Source organism: Rhinoraja longicauda, chromosome 1, assembly GCF_053455715.1.
Source record: "Rhinoraja longicauda isolate Sanriku21f chromosome 1, sRhiLon1.1, whole genome shotgun sequence".
Lineage (NCBI taxonomy): Eukaryota > Metazoa > Chordata > Chondrichthyes > Rajiformes > Arhynchobatidae > Rhinoraja > Rhinoraja longicauda.
Genome location: NC_135953.1, coordinates 105760099 through 105781253, shown reverse-complemented (window position 1 = coordinate 105781253; position 21155 = coordinate 105760099). Strand labels below are relative to the sequence as shown.

General features: G+C 41.3%; 1 protein-coding gene across 1 annotated transcript in view; it reads left to right on the top strand.

Annotated features, from left to right (window-relative positions):
* The window catches only part of helq (helicase, POLQ like), a 44545-nt gene extending 27415 nt beyond the window's left edge, over positions 1–17130 (top strand). The window contains exons 11-18 of the mRNA XM_078404029.1: positions 490–594; positions 2201–2426; positions 2944–3101; positions 6937–7035; positions 7834–8007; positions 9353–9466; positions 10598–10732; positions 16695–17130. Of these exons, the coding sequence (XP_078260155.1) occupies positions 490–594; positions 2201–2426; positions 2944–3101; positions 6937–7035; positions 7834–8007; positions 9353–9466; positions 10598–10732; positions 16695–16772 (1089 nt within the window). The 3' untranslated portion in view covers positions 16773–17130. The remainder of the gene's footprint in view (positions 1–489; positions 595–2200; positions 2427–2943; positions 3102–6936; positions 7036–7833; positions 8008–9352; positions 9467–10597; positions 10733–16694) is intronic.
* Positions 17131–21155: the final 4025 nt, after the last annotated feature.

Here is a 21155-nt window from a genome sequence, read left to right as displayed (position 1 = left end):
TTGTGAATTGTGAAGCCAAAGGAAGGAATATCAGTGGAGGGGGAGAAAAAATAGGTGCTAGTCCAGGAGAGAGTGAGGAGCAAGGGGAGGGGAGGGGGGAGGGGCTGTTAGAGGTTACCTAAAATTGGGGAATTCAGTGTTCATACTGTTGAGTTTTAAGCTACCCAGTATGAGTTGCTATTCCTCCAGTTTGCATGTTATCTCACTCTGGCAATGGAGAAGGCCCACGATAGAAAGGTTAGTACAGGAATGGGAAGGGGAGGTACAATGGTCGGCAACTGGGAGATCCAGTAGGTCTTGGCGGACCATGGCTTACATTTCCAAAGTGAAACTTGCCAATTTACTCACGTCCTGTTCTGCTAGCAACCTCTGACAGGTGGGAGTCATGAATTCTCTGTGAGCATTATAGACAGCGACACCTTATATATATTATATATGTAGTTCTATACTGATCAGATTAAAATTGTGTTTTTGTTTCTTTGTCCACAGGTTGCAGACTTAATAAGTAAACCAATGGAGTGTTGTTACAGCAATCTTATAAATAGCAGTGAAAAAGGAATTAAAGATCTGCTGTTATCCCTAATTGGGCTAAAGGTATATAATAACATACTATAAAAATGTAATAGTTAATTAAACTGATGGATTATAACTAGTATAACTGGTGCTCTGATAACAACCTGTCCCTAAATACCACCAAGACCAAGGAGCTAATCATCAACTTCCGTAGGTCACATAACGGGGAATACGCCCTGATCTTTATCAACGGGGACAGTGTGGAGAGAGTGTCCAGCTTCAAGTTTCTGGGCACTCACATTTCGTAGGACCTAACATGGTCCAATAACACCACTGCGCTGGTCAAGAAGGCACAGCAACGACTGTTCTACCCAAGAACACTGGAAAAAGTCTGGTCTACCCCAACAGCTGCTGACGACCTTCTATCGCTGCACCATAGAGAGCATCCTAACACATGGCATCCCTGTGTGGTACCTCAGCTGCACAGAGGCAGAAAGGAAAGCTCTTCAGCGGGTAGTCCATAGAGCTCAGAGGACCATCGGAACACAGCTACCAGCCTTGGAGGGCATCTACAACACACGATGCCTCATAAAAGCCACCAGCATCCACAAAGACTCTTCACACCCCTGCAACAGTCTGTCCGAACTCCTTCCATCGGGAAGACGATACAAGGCCTTCTACGCCCGCACCTCCAGACTCAGGAACAGCTTCATCCCCAGGGCCATAGCTGCTATGAACCGGTCCTGCTGAGCCGGATGGTCACATCGCACAGTGATCCGGCACAGATCTACTTGCACTTTATTCTGTCTTAAAACTGTTACAATTTGTTTCGTTGGGTTGTTGTTGTTTAAATTAATTAAATTATTGCATCGTATGGGAGGCGCATTCCCAATCTCATTGTACCCCTGTACAATGACAATAAAGATATATTGTATTGTATTGTAGAATGCGATAATATAACGCCACATGCAGTGTTTACTCCATGTGTACACATCATTATATATATTCACAGTTCCAGCACTGCTATTTAGCAGTGTTAATCTTTTTATTACAATTATATTAATTTCACTTCTAAGATCATGAGAAATATCCAACAAATGCGCTTTTAAACCTTTGTGAGTGTTTTAATTATCTTCTCAACGTGGTTTTTCTCAGAACAGCTGTCACTGCAACAGTTGATTGAGCAGTTTACTCAATGAAATAAAATGTATGCTGAATGATTATGCAATCATTACAAATTATCAACTGACAGTTAAGATTGACTTATGGGAAAAAATATAGTCATTAACTATTGTTGCCTCGAGATTCATATTGAAGCTATCAAGTGTTTGAGCAGCAGCAGTGCCTTGTGGAATTGCCAACATTTCCCTGTGTAAGCACTGCATTGTTCCTGACATCATGGACCTACTTAAATTGCAATGTTCGCAATTCCTGCACGAGGGTGGAAGTTGCAAACTTGCACGCTGCTATTTTCTATTTTTACACCAGTCTACACTTCCTCGTGGCATCTCTATTCCTTTTAATGTAAAGGGGTAGTTTTGAGGGAGCAAGAAAAATACTTTGGTGCATTACATTAGTTAGTTAAATATTTGTATCTATTCATAATAGGTGTTTGTGTATCAGCTTTGGAGAAAATGTTAGCTTGAGTTTACCTTTTATTATATGTATTATTATTTTTCTACTGCAGGTTTCCCAGACACTTGATAAAATTGTTGAGTTCATGGATGGCACTTTACTTGGTGTGCAACAGCAATACCACTTAAAAGAAAAAAGCTTCTTGGAGGTCATGGAACAAGCTCTTCAACTATTGATGGAAAAAGGTTTAATAAAGGGCAGAATGTTGAGGAGTAGCGAAGGTGAAGAGATGAGTTGTCAATTAGAAGTCACAAAGCTGGGTCATGCTACCTACAAAGGTAAGCCGGGGCTCGTATTCATCTGCTGACTTCTTGTTTCATAAAGAGGACGTGATTTTTATAATAATAGGAGTTGAAATGTAGTGAACTTTCTTGTGAAGTTCAATGGCTCCTTTATTGTCATGTGCGAAATGTTAACACAGTAAAATTATTTTTCATACAAACACACCAGAAGGGTATTGTCATATCCCTGATCCTCGATTAGCAAGTGTACAGAAATAGTCTACAGATCGCGCATGCCAGAGGCGCCATGTCTCGGTGCCGCTTTCAAAGTCCAGGCTCTTGTTATTATGAGCAGTGCCCATTCCAGGCAAGTCCCAGGCTGTTGTGGGCCTCTCCTCACCCGTCCACCTTTGTTCCCCTGCAGCCGGCTGAAGTTGGTTCTTCATACAAGTGCTGCCACTTATGGACATCCCACCAGGCAGATTACTTACTATGTCAGAATGGTCTAAATAGTTGTAGGTGGTTTCATCTTATTAGTGAATAGGTTCACCAATATTTATTGATTCCGTTCTAGCATCAGTGGACTTGGATTACTGTGATACTTTGAATATGGATTTGAAGAAAAGTTTGGAGGGATTGGTGCTTGATAACTACCTTCATTTAATCTACTTGGTAACGCCCTATGAAATGGTTTCCCATTATACTCCAGACTGGATGATTTACTTTAGACAGGTAAGGTATGGTATGGAGATTTGCCAAGTCATTCACAAACACACACTGTGTCTGTGTTACTGTTTAACTTGTATTCGTAGGCCAAAATTGAACTTGTATTCTTTAGGCACGGCACAGTGGCACAACTGGTAGAGTTGCTGCCTCAAAGCGCCAGACACCCAGGTTCGATCCTGACCTGGGGTGCTATCTGTGTGGAGTTTGTACGTTCTCCCTGTGACTGCATAGGTTTCCTCCGGATGCTCCCGTTTCCTCCCATATCCCAAAGACGTGCGGGTTTGTAGGTTAATTGGCCTCAGTAAATTTCCCCTCGTGTGGCGAGTGGATGTGAAATTGGGATAACATAGAATTAGTGTGAACAGGTGACCAATGGTCGGCATAGACATGGTGAGGCATGTTTCCATGCTATATATTTCAATTTCAACGGAATTCAACAAAACAATATTTTCTTAAACACGCTGTGTGCTTTCCATATTCATAGATACATAGACAATAGGTGCAGGAGTTGGCCATTCGGCCCTTCGAGCCAACATCGCCATTCAATGTGATCATGGCTGATCATCCACAATCAGTACCCCGTTCCTGCCTTCTCCCTATACCCCTTAATTCCGCTAGCCCTAGGAGCTCTATCTAACTCTCTTTTGAATGCATCCAGTGAATCGGCCTCCACTGCCTTCTGAGGCAGAGAATTCCACAAATTCACAACTCTCTGTGTGAAAAAGATTTTCCTCTTCTCATTTCGAAATGGCCCACCCCTTATTCTTAAACTGTGGCCACCGGTTTTGGACTCCCCCAACATCAGGAACATATTTCCTACATCTAATGTGTCCAACCCCTTAATAATTTTATATGTTTCTATAAGATCCCCTTTCATCCTTCTAAATTCCAGTGAATACAAGCCCAGTGGCTCCATTCTTTCATCATATGGCAGTCCCGCCATCCCGGGTATTAACCTCCTGAACCACTGCACTCTCTCAATAGCAAGAATGTCCTTCCTCAGATTAGGAGACCAAGACTGCGCACAATACTCCAGGTGGGGTCTCACCATGGCCCTGTACAACTGCAGAAGGACCTCTTTGCTTCTATACTCAACTCCTCTCATTATGAAGGCCAACATGCCATTAGCTTTCTTCACTGCCTGTTTTACTAGCATGCTTACTTTCAATGACTGATGTTCTAGGACACCCAGGTCTTGTACTTCCGCTTTTCCTAACCTGACACCATTCAGATAATAATCTGCCTTCCCGTTCTTGCCACCAAAGTGGATAACCTCACATTTATCCACATTATACTGCAACTGCCATGCATGCACCCACTTACCCAACCTGTCAAAGTCACCCTGCATCCTCATAGTATCCTCTTCACAGTTCACACTGCCAGCCAGCTTTGTGTCGTCTGCAAATTTGCTAATGTCACTTTTAATTCCTTCATCTAAATCATTAATGTATATTGTAAATAGCTGCAGTCCCAACACCGAGCCTTACGGCACCCTACTAGTCACTGTCTGCCATTCTGAAAGGGACCCGTTAATCCCTACTCTTCGTTTCTACCAATTTTCTATCCATGTCAATACCCTACCCCCAATATCATGTGCTCTAATTTTGCTCATTAATCTCCTGTGTGGGACCTTGTCGAAGCCTTTCTGAAAGTCAAGGTACATTACATCCACTGGCTCTCCCTTGTCCATTTTCCTTGTTACATCCTCAACAAATTCCAGAAGATTAGTCAAGCATGACTTCCCCTTCATAAATCCATGCTGACTTGGACCGATCCTGTTACTGATATCCAAATACGCTGCTATTATTTCTTTGATAATCGACTCCAGCATCTTCCCCACCAGGCTAACTTGTCTATAATTCCCTGCTTTCTCTCTCCCTCCTTTCTTGAAAAGTGGGATAACAATAGCTACCCTCCAATCCACAGGAACTGATCCAGAATCTATCGGACATTGGAAAATGATCACCAATGCGTCCACGATTTCTAGAGCCACCTCCTTGAGTACCCTGGGATGCAGACCATCAGGCCCTGGGGATTTATCAGCCTTCAGTCCCATCAGTCTACCCAACACCATTTCCTACCTAATGTGAATTTCCTTCAGTTCCTCCATCACCCTAGGTCCTCTGTCCCCTAGTACGTCTGCGAGATTGTTTGTGTCTTTGTTAGTGAAGACAGAACCAAAGTACCAGTTCAACTCGTCTGTCATTTCCTTGTTCCCCATAATAAATTCACCTGTTTCCTTCTTCAAGGGATCCACATTTGTCTTAACTAATATTTTCCTCTTCACTTACCTGAAGAAGCTTTTACTATCTTCCTTTATATTCTTGGCTAGCTAACCGTCGTTCTTCATCTTTTCTCCCCGTATGGCCTTTTTAGTTGCCTTCTGTTGATCATTAAAAGTTACCCAATCCTCTGGCTTCCCGCTCATCTTTGCTATGGTATAGGTCTTCTCTTTTATTTTTATACTGTCCTTGACTTCCCTTGTCAGCCACGGTCTCCTCTTACTCCCCTTAGAATCTTTCTTCCTCTTTGGAATGGAATGATCCTGAATCTTCTGGATTATTCCCAGAAATACCTGCCATTCCTATAGATTTTGACTATCCTTTAATATCGCTGTCAAGTAATCTGCAAAGAACAATACTTTTGTGGAAACCCTGCTGTATGCGGTGAACATTCAGAAAAATGAATGTAAACAAGACTATGCTCATGCAGGGGAGGGAGGCTCAATGAACAACTAATACTGCAGCTGTAGCCTGAACTAATTTTCCAGTTCATTCCCAGTTTAATATATATTCAGAGTAAGGTTAGTCTTGGTGCTGTAATGTTCCAGTCCATTGTAAAAGATTTCAAAAAAGCTAAGAGTACTATATCAAATTTAGTGCCGTAATTACGCTGTTTTTGTTTCTCTTTCCCTCGTGAACTTTTCCATTAATATACAGCACACATCTCAACATATTATCATCTGATGGTGTGCCTGCCGAATTCTTATGTAGGTTTACGTCGCTGTTCTTTTGTCATCACTGGCTTTGTATCTTGCAACTCACTTTCAAACTCAATGTTATTAAATAATTTATTTTCTGAGACTGGGTATCATTAGCAAACCCAGCATTTATTGCCCATGCCAAATTGCCCTTGTGAAAAAGAGCTAATGTTACTTGCCACTTATCAGTTCATGTCTGAATAAGAATCTAAGAAACAACAGTTTCTTGGTCCTTGAGGCAGCTCTGCCCTTCAATAAGATCATGGCTGATCCCTTGTTGCCAAGTTTTCCTATTCTCTCTCCATACCTCTTGATTAAAATGTCTATTAATCTCCGCCTTGAATATACGTTACCTTGATCTTGCTGCATGCAGGCATAGACTGCTTCAGCTTCTGAGGACTTGTGCATGGAACCAAATGTGCAATCCGGAGAAACGGCCGCATGTCTGACCACATGATGGGAGAAATATCATTGATAAAGTAGCTGAAGGGAAGATTATCAGCACATGGAATATAGCACATCAAGGAGAAACCCCCCTCACCCTTTTAGTCCATATGGAATGATCAATATGTACAGGTCCGTGACTCTCACATCTGAAACATATGGTTGAGGTCATAACTATTACATACAAAACTTTCAACTGAAATTGTTAGAACTAACAACATTCTTACATAAACACTCAGTCCTCCTCATGCCATGTGCACTTTCATCCATGTTATGTTAATTAGGTCAATTACAACTGCTTTAGAGTATGTTTTTATTACTTTGGGCTTCTACAGAGACCAGAGACATATTTAAATGTGTTCACTGTGCAGAATTTGCCGAACAATATTTTTTATTAAATGTTTTATTCCAATCCAGTTTCATCAGTTGGATGTAATTGAACAAAATGTATTTGCCGCCGTGGGTGTGCCAGAGAGCTTCCTTACAAAGAAGGCATCTGGCCAAGCAGTTAAGAAGGTGAGATTTCAACCAGATCAATAAGTCTTTATACTTTGTGAATTTGAATATGAAGAAATATATTTTTGAAAGTTTGAAAGAAGATTTCCCACATCCTTTCTTGGAATCAATCACAGGCTCATGACGTATTTCAACCTTAATAAGGCCCTATAAGCAGTGGCTGTAGTGAAGTACTTTGGGGTGTTCTTTTTCCTTGGAACTGGTTCTAAGCAAAGGTATATACCATTGCACCAGTCCAATTCTATTTGGCTAAAAGTGCTTCAAGTACATCCCAGCTAAAATAGCGCAATGCCTCTATAAAATAACAGCCCTAATAGGTTTGATATTCTTAACTGATTAGGGTGGTGCATGAAATCAGTGTCAAAAGGGCCAAGAGTAAAAATATCTCGTTGATCTTTTCTGAAACACCACCAAGATCAGCAATGACAGGATCTGTTGTCTTTCCTCATTTGTAAGAGATTTGTATTGTTAATCATGAACAAACAAAACATTAGAATTGAATTAGTCGGAATACCTAATATTGTTACTATACTGTACATTGTTTGTAAAATAAATCCAGAATTTGCCCCGTTTTAACCAGTTTTACTTTTAATTCAAGTTTCATATCAGAATTGAGTTTTTGATGAAGATGCAATAATACCCAAAATCTTGTTTATTGTGGAATGTGATTCTTCCACCCATTTTGTCCCTGTTGTGTGTTTACATTATGATTATGTATGCTTGTCGATGAATCTTGTCAAAAAGTGGGATGTCACTTAATGTTGTTGCAAATATTCATACATATTTTAATTTCTTTAGACTGTAAATGGGCTTGTCGTAAGACGGTTCTACCTGTCCTTGGTCATTTACTCCCTCTTCAAAGAGATGAACATGTGGTCTGTGGCACAGAAGTTTAACTTGCCCCGCGGCTTTACGCAGAATTTGTTGAGTTCAACGGCAGCTTTCTCTTCCAGTGTCCTGCATTTCTGCGAGGTATTTGTAAAGCTTTAATAATGTTGGTGCAGTTTTGTCCTGTAATTGTAAAATTTCCATCATATATTGAAAAAAAAATTTCAATGATAATCCAGAATTCCAAAGCTATTTTCAAAGAGAAGCATTTGTAATAAAATTTTATTCAACTATTTAAACACAAGAAACTTTCATGTCATCTTGTCAGTACTGTTTTTCATTTCAATTTAGTTTTGTTTAGTTTATTGTCACGTGTGCTGAGGTACAGTGAAAAGCTTTATGTTGCGTGCTATCCAGTCAGCGGAAAGTCTACATGATTACGATCAAGCAGTGTACAGACAGAAATGCTGCTGTTGGGATAGAGGTTTAAAATAGTGGAGTGATTGCAGATCTGCTTCTGGGACCAGCACGCAGCGAGTCACCTGACTTGGGCGCCATCTTTTGTGTTTAAGCAATGCCTATATTTGACCATTTGAGTCATTGTGCAGAATCGTATTAGAACAAGGTTTTCTATTTTAATCCATAAACCAATCATGTACTTACATATTTGCTTAGCCTATTTTCCCCACATATTTATTAACCCCGTCCTCCCCACCTGAACCCCTACCCCACAATTCTTCCAACAACACCCACCTACTTGGGGTAATTTACAGTAGTAAATTAATTTAAAGAAGCATGGGTTTGAGATGTAGGAAGAAACTGGTGTGCCCAGGGGAAATCCATACTGTCACAGGTAACGCAGCTGGTAGAGTTGCTGCCCCACAGCGCCAGAGACTCGGGTTTAATCCTGACCTCGGGTGCTGTCTGTGTGGGTTTGCATGTTCTCCTTTTGACTCTGTAGATTTCTTCTGGGTGCTCTAATTTCCTCACAAATGTCAAAGACGTGTGGGTTACTTGGTTAATTTGCCTCTTTAAATTGCCCGTAGTGTGCAAGGGAGTACATGCGAAAATGTGATAACATAGAATTAGTGTGAACGAGTGATCGATAGTCACATGGATAGTGAGCTGAAGGGCTTATTTCCATATCTTAAAAAATACAAGGAGAATGTGCAGCTCCACAGTACAGCACCTGAGGTCAGGACTGACGCCAGATTCCTATAACTTGAGAAATCTGAATTACCTGCAGCACCACTGAGCTGCTGCATGGCCCACTCCTATTCCTAGGTCATGCGGGTACATTTATTTTTAACTGACATGTTTTTTTTAGAATCTATTTGAGAAGCAACACAAAGCACTTGTTATCGTGTAATTTGCTTAATCCAAAGCAGCACTGAAACAATATATAATTTCATTCATTTTGGGTTTTTCATTGGTGTGCACTGATGAATATTTAAAAGTTTCCCTAAGTTGATCCACTTTTTGCCGATAGGAATTAGAGGAATTCTGGGCATATCGTGCACTCTTTACAGACCTCACTCAGAAACTGTCTTATTGTGTGAAACCAGAACTTATTCCTCTTATGGAAGTATCTGGAGTCCGAGAGGTTTGTAAAAATTTTTCTCTCTCTTTATAAAACGTTACAGTTAGTTATAGGAACAAGATACAATTTTGAGCATTTGGATGTACAGAAGGAACATGCAATCCTTGAAGATATAGTTTACTCTGTCTACGGGATGAGATTTTAGAAAATCTTGGAGGGTTTATCGAAGTAAACACACACAGTGAAAACTTTCCACACTGCTCACCATTGCTTTAAAAAGCATGTGTGTGTATAATCGGCCAGGAGCTTGTCTGTACTGTCCAAAATCACGCACATTGACAGAATTTTGATTAGAAAGAGTGTCAAGGGTTATGGGGAAAAGGCAGGAGAATGGGGTTGAGAGGGAAAGCTAGATCAGCCATGATTGGAAGGTGGAGTAGACTTGATGGGCCGAATGACTTACTTCTGCTCCTTTGACTAATGAACTTATCTACAAATGGAGATGTACAGTAAAAATCTGATATGCCATCTAATTTTTCGGCTGTCTTGATGGTTTGGCTACTGGCATGTTCATTAGTCTGGATTGTGAGCCAGGAGTCCAGCGTGAAAGTGGAGTGTGCGACCCAAGCTGTTTACCCAGTGTTAACCGGGGTCTGAACTGTGGACCAGGTATGCAGGTGAAGCCAGTGTGAGGGTTAGGAACAAAAGTACCAGATTTGCAAGCAAAGCCAGGCCCAGAATTCCTGTTCCCTTTAAACTCACTGAGTTCATTGGAAAATTATACTACTGAGTAAACTGTTTTTTAAAAAAAGTGTTAAAAGGAGTAAACTCTGCTGGTCTAGCACACCAAAGTCTCAAGGGTATCGGTTTAGCAGTGTTTTAAAACAATGGAGGGTTGGCTGAATTAGAATAATATCAAAAACACAAATATTATTTTAAATCAACACATTTCCATGGACTCTGATAGTTTTACAAAGTTTCAATTGAGTTGCACTGAAAACATTGATTTATCTTTTCCAGATATTTATTTGATTTCTTCCAACATTTGAAAATTTGAACTTTTTTTTAGTTGTTCATCTGCAAGTTTGTATTCTTGACAAAATTTGACATTCCTTTGTGAACTTTAATGCGTTTCTGATAGGCATTCAGTTTTCCCAATGTTTAAGGCTCTGTGTGTACTGCTTTGGTTTGCAGGCTCGTGCTCGACAGTTATACAATGCTGGCTATAAATCTTTATCTTATCTGGCTAATGCAACCCCTGAGATATTGGTCAAAACAATTGAGCACCTGCACAGGCGTCAGGCTGTTCAAATTGTTTCCTCTGCTAAGGTAAGTACCATTTACTGGGTTTATGTGGATTTTTTTTTTTAAACTGCAATGTTGGAAGCCTGAAATGAAACAGGAAATGCTGGAAATGCTCGGTGGGTCAGGCAGCATCTGTGGAAAGAAAACCAGTTAATGTTTCGGGTCAAAATCTTTTGTCAAACTCTTGAACCTGAATCTAAAGTTGACACAAACAATCTCCCAGATGTACTAGGGGACAGAGGACCTAGGATGACGGAGGAACTGAAGTAAATTTGCATTAGTCAGGAAATGATGTTGGGTAGACTGATGAGACAGAAGGCTGATAAATCCCCAGGGCCAGATGGTCTGCATCCCAGACAACTCAAGGAGGTGGCTCTAGAAACCGTGAATGCATTGGTGATCATTTTCCAATGTTCTAGAGATTCTGGTTGAGTTCCTGTGCATTGGAGGGTAGCTAATGTTATCACACTTTTCAAGAAAGGATGGAGAGAGAAATCAGGGAATTATGGACCATTTAGCCTGACATCGGTGGTGGGGAAGATGCTGGAGTTGATTATTAAAGATGTAATAGTGGCACATTTGAATAGTAGTAACATGATCGGTCCAAGTCAGCATGGATTTACGAAGCAGAAATCATGCTTGACTAATTTTCTGGAATGTTTTGAGGATGTAACAAGTAAAATGGACAAGGACAAGGGAGAGCCAGTGAAGGATAATGGACAAGGGAGAGCCAGTGGATGTAGTGTACCTGGACTTTCAGAAAGCCTTTGATAAGGTCCCACACAGACGATTAGTGGGCAAAATTAGAGCACATGGTATTGGGGGTAGGGTATTGACATGGATAGAAAATTGGTTGACAGGCAGGAAAGAAAGAGTCGGGATTAACAGGTCCCATTCAGAATGGCAGGCAGTGATTAGTGGGGTGCCGCAAGGCTCAGTGCTGGGACTGCAACTATTTACAATATACATTAATGATTTAGATGAAGGAATTAAAAGTAACATTAGCAAATTTGCAGATGACACAAAACTGGGTGGCAGTGTGAACTGTGAAGAGGATGCTATGAGGATACAGGGTGACTTGGACAGGTTGGGTGAGTGGGCGGTGCATGGCAGATGCAGTTACAATGTGGCTAAATGTGAGGTTATCCATTTTGGTGGCAAGAACAGGAAGGCAGATTATTATCTGAACGGGATCTATTTTGGGGTACGGGTGAATTGTACAAAAGGGACGGGTTGCACCTCAACAGGTGGGGGAATAGCATTCTTGCAGGCAGGTTTGCCACTGCTACACGGGTGGTTTTAAACTAAATAGTGGGGGGGTGTGTCAAATGGGATAGCCAAGGATGGAGTTAAAGGGAAAGAGAGGAGGACAAATTAAGAAACACCCCAGAATTAACAGGACAGAAAGCTCACGAAGCAATAGGAGAGAATGGCCAAGTGTAATATGAATTGATGTGAAAGGTGAGATGAGTAATGGATTAAAAGTATTATATATGAATGCGCGAAGTATAAGAAGTAAAGTGGATGGGCTTGAGACTCAGTTAGCGATTGGTAGATATGACATTGTGGGGATTACAGAGATGTGGCTGCAGGAGGATCGGGAACTGAATATTCAGGGTGATACGTCCTATAGAAATGACTGGCAGGTGGGCAGAGGAGGTGGGGTAGCTCTTTTGGTGAGGGATAAAATTCAGTCCTCTGAGGGGTGACATAGGGACTAACGATGTAGAGTCACTGTGGTTAGAGTTGAGGAATTGTAAAGATAAGACACTAATGGGATTTATCTACAGGCCCCCAAACAGTAGCCCAGATATAGGGTGTAAGTTGCAGCAGGAGTTAATACTGGCACTTAAAAAAGGTAATGCCACTGTGGTTAAGGGGGGTTTCAATATGCAGGTAGACTGTGAAAATGAGGTTGGTTCTGGACCCCAAGAGAGGGAGTTTGTAGAGTGCCTCCGAGATGGATTCTTAGAGCAGCTTGTACTGGAGCCTACCAGAGAGAAGGCAATTCTGGATTTAGTGTTGTCCAATGAACCAGATTTAATAAGGGAACTCAAGGTAAAGGAACAGCTTAGAGGTAGTGACCATAATATGATTATTTTTAATCTGCAATTTGAGAGGGAGAAGGTTAAATCAGAAGTGTTAGTGTTGCAGTTGAGCCAAGGGGACTATGAAAGCATGAGAGAGGAGCTGGCCAAGGTCGAATGGAAAGGGATCCTAGCAGCATTGACGCTGGAACAGTAATGGCAGGAATTTCTGGGCATAATCCAGAAGATGCAGGATCATTTCATTCCAAAGAGGAAGAAAGATTCTGAGGGGAGTAAGAGGCAACCGTGGCTGACAAGGGAAGTTAGGGATGGAATAAAACTAAAATAAAAGATGTATAACTTAGCAAAGAGTAGTGGGAAGCCAGAGGATTGGGCAACTTTCAAAGGACAACAGAAGGTAGCAAAAAGGGCAATACGGGCTGAAAAGATGAAGTACGAGGGAAAGCTGGCCAAGAATATGGGCAGAAAAGCTTCTTTAGGTATGTTAAGAGAAACAGATTAGTAAAGACAAATGTGGGTTCCTTGAATGCAGAAACAGGTAACATTATAATGGGTAACAAGGAAATGACAGACGAGTTGAATTGGTACTTCGGATCTGTCTTCACTAAGGAAGACACAAGCAATCTCCCAGATGTACTAGAGGGCTTAGGATCTGGGGAGACAGAGGAACTAAAAGAAATTTGCATTAGGCGATAAATAATATTGGGTAGACTAATGGGACTGAAGGCTGATAAATCCCCAGGGCCGGATGGTCTACATCCCAGGGTACTCATGGAGGTGGCTCTAGAAATCGTGGACGCATTAGTGATTATTTTCCAATGTTCAATAGATTCAGGATCAGTTCCTGTGGATTGGAGGGTAGCTAATATTATCCCACTTTTCAAGAAAGGAGCGAGAGAGACAACAGGGAATTATAGACCAGTTAGTCTGACATCGGTGGTGGGGAAGATGCTGGAGTCCATTATTAAAGAGGTAATAACGGCGCATTTTGATAGCAGTAAAAGGATTGGTCCAAGTCAGCATGGATTTATGAAGGGGAAATCCTGCTTGACTAATCTTCTGGAATTTTTTGAGAATGTGCCAAGTAAAATGGATGAAGGAGAGCCAGTGGATGTAGTGTATCTAGACTTTCAGAAAGCCTTTGATGAGGTCCCACACGGGAGATTGGTGAGCAAAATTAGAGCACATCGTATTGGGGGTAGGGTATTGACATGGATAGAGAATTGGTTGGCAGACAGGATGCAAAGAGTAGGAATAAACGGGTCCTTTTCTGAATGGCAGTCAGTGGTGAGCGGAGTGCCTGGATTCGTATCCAGACTGGACTTAAAATTCAGAAAGATGAGTTCAAATCCAACATGGTGGATGGGGAATTTAGATTCAGTTACTTTCATCAATAACTGAAAAAGCTCTCATGAATAAGTGCCAAAAAAGATAGCCATGAAAATCATAGATTTCTGTAAAAAAATGTTCATTTATCATTGTTATTGGATCTAAATCTTGGGCCTTCCTACCCAACAACACTGTGGCAATGGCTCCACCAGAAAGACTAAAATGGCTCAAGAAGGCACCATCACCCTAACCCAGAGAAAATTAGGAATGTGTAATATATGGTAAATGGGAGGGTTTTAAAAGTGATATTTGGAAAGAGTTCAGGCCCAGCATGTTTCTGTTAGAATGAAGGGCAAGGCTGGCAGGATTGGGGAACCATAGCAACTAAGATGAAGCGGGTTCCTTGAGTATATGGATTGTAGGAGTACACTTAAGGAAATTAGGGGGGCAAAAAGGGGTTTTGAGATATCCTTGCCAGATATGTAAGAAGTTTTATGAGGACATGTTGGGAACTACTGCCTGTGAACTTACATCGGTGTTTGGAAATGTTACTGGAAGAGATTCTGCGGGACAGGATTTAATTGAATTTTTAGAAGGAAAGACTGATTAGGGATAATCAGCATAGCTTTGTTTGTGGGGATCATGTCTCTCAAATTTAATTGAGCTTTTGTTTGAGAAGGGTACAAAGAGGATTGACAAAGGCAGGGGTATGGATGTTGTTGAGATGGACGGGATCTAGGGTAAGATCTTTGTGTAAGAAGGAACTGCAGATGCTGGTTTAAACTGAAGATAGACACAAAAAGTTGGAATAACTCAGCAGGACAGGCAGCATCTCTGGAGAAAAGGAATGGGTGACGTTTTGGGTCGAGACCCTTCTTCAGTCTGAACGTGTCGACCTGAAACGTCACCCATTCCTTCTCACCAGAGATGCTGCCTGTCCCACTGAGTTATTCCAGATTATTGTGTCTATCTTATAGCAAGAGCTTTGACAGGTTCTTGCACAGTAGGCTGGCCCAGAAGGTTAGAATACACGGGATCCAGGGTGAGATACCAAATTGGATACAAAAGTGGCTTGGTGGTAAGAGGCACAGGGTAGTAGTGGAGGCTTCCTTTTCACATTGGAGACCTGTAACCGTAGTGTGCCACAGGGTTTGATGCTGTGTCCTTTATTTTTCATGATATATGTTAATGATTTGGATGAGAATGTAGGTGGCATGATTAGCAAGTATGCGTATGCCATCAAGGTTGGTGATGTAGTGGACAGTGAAGGTGGTTGTTTAAGATTACAACAGGATCTAGACCAACTGGGAAAGTGGGTAGGGGAATGGTTGATGGAAAGTAACTCAGACAAGTGTGAAGTGATCCTTTTTGGGACGTTAAACCAGGCCAGGACATATACAGCCTGTGTTGGAACTTGGGGTGTATTTTTGAACATGTGAGACCTTGGGCTATAAGTACTTAGTTCTCTAGAAATGCTGCCTGACCTGCTGACCTTCGTGTCCTTTTGTGTATTAACCAGCATCTGCAGTTCTTTGTTTCTACAGAGTTCCTTGAAAGTGGTGACACAGACAGAGATATGGTACACTTGCCTTCTTCAGCTAGGGCATTGATAATAGGTATTGGGACTGTTTACTGTTGTTCTGGGTGCTACACTATAGGAAGAATATGATTCAGTTGAATATGGTGTTAAAAAAAGATATACAGGAATATTGCCTGGACTTGAGGGCTTGGGTTGAATGGAGCGATTAGACAGGCTGGGACTGTTCTCCCTGAAATAAAAGAGGCAGATGAGTGACACAATAACTAGTTTATAAAATTGAGAGGCATAGAGTAGATTTTATTTAACCAGGGGAGAAGATCTAAAACTAGAAGGCACAAGTTGAGAGGAAAAATGTAAATGGATTAGAGAGGCAAACTTTGCCCATGTAGAGCATTGCAGGTATACGGAATGAGCTGCCAGAGGAGGTGGCAGATACAATTATAAAGTTTAAAATACATTTGAACTGATACATATTTAGGAAAGGTTTACAGGGATGTGGACCAAACGTAGACAATTAGGATTAGCATAGATAGACATCATGGACAAATTGGGCCTTGGGACATGTTTCCATGCTCTTTAAATCTATGAATCAGGTCTTGCCAGCAATGCTGAAATCCTGTAAATGAATAATTCAATTCATTAATTAGGAAAAGACATCTACCATCCTTACATTGTTTCATCCATTTGCGACCCCAGTCACCAACAACATTGTGCTCTTGACTACCCTCCAATTTGACTTTCATCCCAAATGAATTATTTTTTTCAAATGTGCATCCATACACAACTCATTCACACACAAGGTTTTCTGAATTGTAGCTTTTGTATTTCCAGTTACATCTGTCAGATTGTGTAAGTGCAATTGCAAAATAGCCAGTTTACCATCATTTCCACACTGTATGAGGTAAGAATGAAGATTATCAAGAACTGTTACGAGTCACCACTATGTGGTGTAAAAAGCACACTGCAAATATCAAATCTGACAATATCTCTACAAAATGCAACAAGCCCATGTTCCCAGTTTTTTATGCACTTATTTTTAACATTACTCTTGTTTCTTATCTGTTTATAGATGCTGCTAAATGAAAAAGCCTACGTTCTACTAGAAGAAGTTGAAGAGTTAATGAGACTGCCCACTGACATACCGTAAGATAAATATCTTGTGGGCCTTGCCATCACATTACCAGTCTGCAACTACTTGACAGCAAAGATATGGTCTGTACTGTACATGATTATAACTGCAACGTTATAGAACTATGTGGGGTTTTAGGCTATGTTATTACATTGTGAGATATGGTAGAATCGTTGTCTGAGTGCACAAAAACAATCTCAATAAACTACAATGTATATAGTTAGTGTAGAAAGACTGTTGAGTCTATGTATATGTATATAGTTAGGGTAGAAAGACTGTTGAGGTAGCTTAAAAATGGTGGCATTATTCAAACTTCAACATGTATCCCCTTTTTATGTGTACATAAAAGCCAGAGGAATAAAATATTATAATTTTCTATTATTGTTCTTAGAGATGTTTTTGTGAGTTGTCTTGGGGAGTGGGGTTCCAAGGGAGAAAGTACATGTGATGCAATATTAAAACAGACGAATTTGCGATCAAGTGTACTTAGACAAAGGTGTCATGTTCCAACATGTCTGGTTCATCGGTTCAAACAGCCTTCCTATTTACTGCAAAAAAACAAAGTGCTGAGGAACCTCAGTGGGTCAGGCAGTATCTGTGGATGGAATGAACAGGCGACGTTTTGGGTCGGGACCCTTCTTCAGATATTCCCTCTACAAATGCTGCCTGACCTACTTCAGTTTCTCAAGCACTGTCCTTTGCTCGAGATTCTAGCACCTACATTTTCTCATGTCTTCCTATTTACAGGGAGGATGATACATTTTTACATGCACAGAAGATAATGCAATTAATTTAACTTCACCAATAAAGATATGAACCAACTTTCAGAAATGATCAAGTAAATTAAAGGAAAAGGGAAAATGGAAATTATGGCAATAGATTAGTCAACATTGCTTTTGTGGCAGTTTCATCCATTCAAAAAAAACTCAAATGAAATCCATTCTCCAGTGGAGCACAAACATTAACCTTCCACCCTAATTCTTGTTGCCCTCAACATTATTTATTTTGCTGCTCATACAACAAACCGTTCCTTTATTTTGTATTCTCCCAATGTTCCCATATGCTGCCCTCTATAAAGCTCCCACTCGCACCACTTCAAAAACCTTCCGAGTGTTTCGTAACTAGAAGCCTTGGATGAACCAGGAGATCCGCATTCTTCTGAGGACCAGATCCCGGGCATTCAGATCTGGTGACGCAGAGGTCCATAAGGAGTCCAGATGCGACCTTGACAAGGCCATCAAAAAGGCCAAAAGGGACTTCCGCTCAAAGCTGGAGGATGGGGTGGATGTTCGGCAACTGTGGCAGGGCTTGAATACCATCAAGGCGAAACCAGGAGGCAGCTCAGCTCAAAGCATCACTCCCTGACGAGCTCAATGTGTTCTACGTACGCTTTGATAGGGAGAACACTGATGTGCCTTCCCAAGCCCCCATACGCCCTGATGTCATAGTCACAGAGGCCGACGTCAGAAGATCCTTCAGGGGGGTGAACCCTTGGAAAGCGTCTGCACCTGATGGTATACATGGTGGAGTTCTCAAAACCTATGCAGACCAACTGGCTGAAGTTTTTGCGGACACTTTCAATCTCATTACTGAGGTCTGAGGTTCCCACCTGCTTTAAGAGGCCCCAAGAAGAGTATGGTGACGTGCCTCAACGACTGGCGACCAGTGGCACTAACATCTGTGGTGTCGAGGTGCTTTGAGAGGTCGGTTATGGTGCATATCAATTTCTACCTCAGCAAAAACCAGTTTGCCTACCGTCACAACAGGTTAACGGAGGATGCAATCTCACTGGCTTTCCACTCCGCACTGGACCACTTGGACAATAAAAACACTTGCGTCAGGCTGTTGTTTATAACGCTCAGCGTTCAATACCATCACCTTCTCCAAGCTGGTTACCAATCCACGGGCACCCTGGAGGATTTCCGGGACCGCTGGGCACCGCAGCGGATTGGATATATCCTGGATGGGGATTGTAATATAATTGTATAATAGTTTCAATTAGTATATTTGTTCGTATAGTATTCTGGTGGTGGGTTCTGTTTTGGTTTTATTGTATTGTATATATTATTTTAATATTTGAATAAATATTTTTGATTTATATATATAATTTATTTATTTTTAATTAAAAAAAAAAAAAAAAGCTGGTTACCAAGCTCACGGAACTGGTCTCTGCGCATCCCTCTGCAATTGGATCCTCAATATCCTCATCCACAGACCAGATTCAGGAATAGCTTCTTCCCTACAGCCATCAGGCTGTTAAACACTACAACCTCAAATAAGCTCTGAACTACAATAGGCTATTATTATTATTATTGCACTACTATTGTTTGTTTTTTGGGTATATATGTGTGTTTGTGTGTGTATATATATATACATACTGAACTTGTTTTCTCTCGTTTATCATATTGTTTACAATGTACTATGTTTAGATATTCTGTTGTGCTGCAGCAAGTAAGAATTTCATTGTTCTTTCTGGGACATATGACAATAAAACACATTTGACCGCTTGCCCATCCAACCCATTTTGCCCTTCCATCATCACTACACAAAAAAATAACTCCATACTTATACAGTAAATAACCAAATAAGTTTCCACAGACTTGCAACAAACTTATAAATCCAAGTCCCACAATACTGTGTAGTAAGAATTTATTCCTACAGTCGGGAACATGAGTATCGCAAGCCTATTGGCGACTAAGTAATTCAGAGTAATGGTGAGTGGTAGGTGAATGATTGACTTAATAGACACGAGCAATAGATTGCAGGTAGGTGTCAGGAAAAGGATTAATGGAATTATTGAAGAGCTGACATAGACTTGGTGGGCTGAATGTGTTCCGATAGTAAAATATGAATAATTCAGTGGTCTGGATACAATACAAGAATAAAAATGTATCTACCTACCCAGTTTAATCAATGCTAATTGATATTTAGTAGATTTTTTTTAAGTAATTTTAATTTGCTTTAACTAATTTGTATTTTCAAGATTTGTTTGTTGTTGGAATGTCAGAGTAACTTTTAATTGGGGACTTGGAAATCTCCAGTTAACTGCAGTGCAATACTCCTAAAGTAACCTGTTTTGCAATCCTTTTCTCAGTTCTCAGAAAAGGGTTGCGAAACAGGTTACTTTAGGAGTATTGTACTGCAGAGTTAACTGGAGATTTCCGTCCCCAATTAAAAGTTACTCTGATATTCCAACATTGCCTTCAGAGAGACAACGCTTTTTGATATCATCCTAAATTATTTCCTCTACCCCTCCACAATCTACTTTTGCCTGATGCTTTCAGAATGAAATTCTTTGCTGTTCTTTTTCGATCTGGGTAAGGCAACTGATTTTGTTTTTCTTCCGTGAGTCAAATGCGTGTAAAGGATTGTGATGTTCTCCCGCCCGGGGCTGCTGGGAGCCGCATCAATGAGTCATTCATTAGAGCACAGAGAGTTAGTGTTGCTGTTGGCATTTTGCCGCAATCGTCTGTTGACCATCGAGTTAGATGTCAGTGGTGCGGTTCTTGTTGGTGAGCCCGAGTGTGGCTGACGTAACTAGACCTGGAGGCGCACACTTGGGGGACAGTGGGGGGCAAGGTAAAATCGCTGTGGTGGAGTTGCTGAGGCCTTCCAGTGTTCTCGGGCTCTGGTGACTTGGGCCTGTTGGCTTTCTTCAAAGTTGATACCGATCCTTTTGATCAAAGCATAGCGGACAGTTCTGCCCTAGCTGCCATGCTTTGCAGCTCCCTTGCAGGAATGCCTCTGTGTTTGGGGCTGTCTCCTCGAGTCTTCCCTTGGATGTCTCCGATTCCAGTGGCCCCAAACAAGAATTCTGTAAAAGAGCTGGCATACGAAAGTTACCAACACGGATTATATGGCCTATCCAGCCCGACTGTGCCTTCAGAAATACGGCCCTGTCCCAAATTTACAAGTTTGGTCCTGTCATTTGATGCTCATGGGTGACTTTCGATCGCATATGAAAACGCTTAAGCTATTTGATGTGTTTCCTGTAGAGCGTCCAAGTCTCTCAAGCATACAAAATGGTTGAGTTTAACTGCCTTCTGCACTTTGATCACGATGTGACATTTCTGTGGTAACAGCACACAAGAAAGAGCACAGCCAACCAAGCGACTGACTTGTCTCAAAATGTCTTAGTCCTTGCCTCCAGTCGCGGAACATTGAAGAGCGAGCTTTAGCCACAATAATCAGGAGAGGACAGACCCGGAGGAAGATAAGGAAACTGGGAAAGAGTTTTTGGAAGAGGAGCTGAGCTCCCGCCTAGGAAGTGTGAGTCTCTTCACTGTGTGGATTGTAACTGGGTCTTCCATAGTTTATACAAAGGCTCAGAGAGCGAGTGGGAGAACGCAACAGAGCCGCTAACAGGGGGCAGTGCAAGTCAAGGAGGGCTGAAGCGAGCCG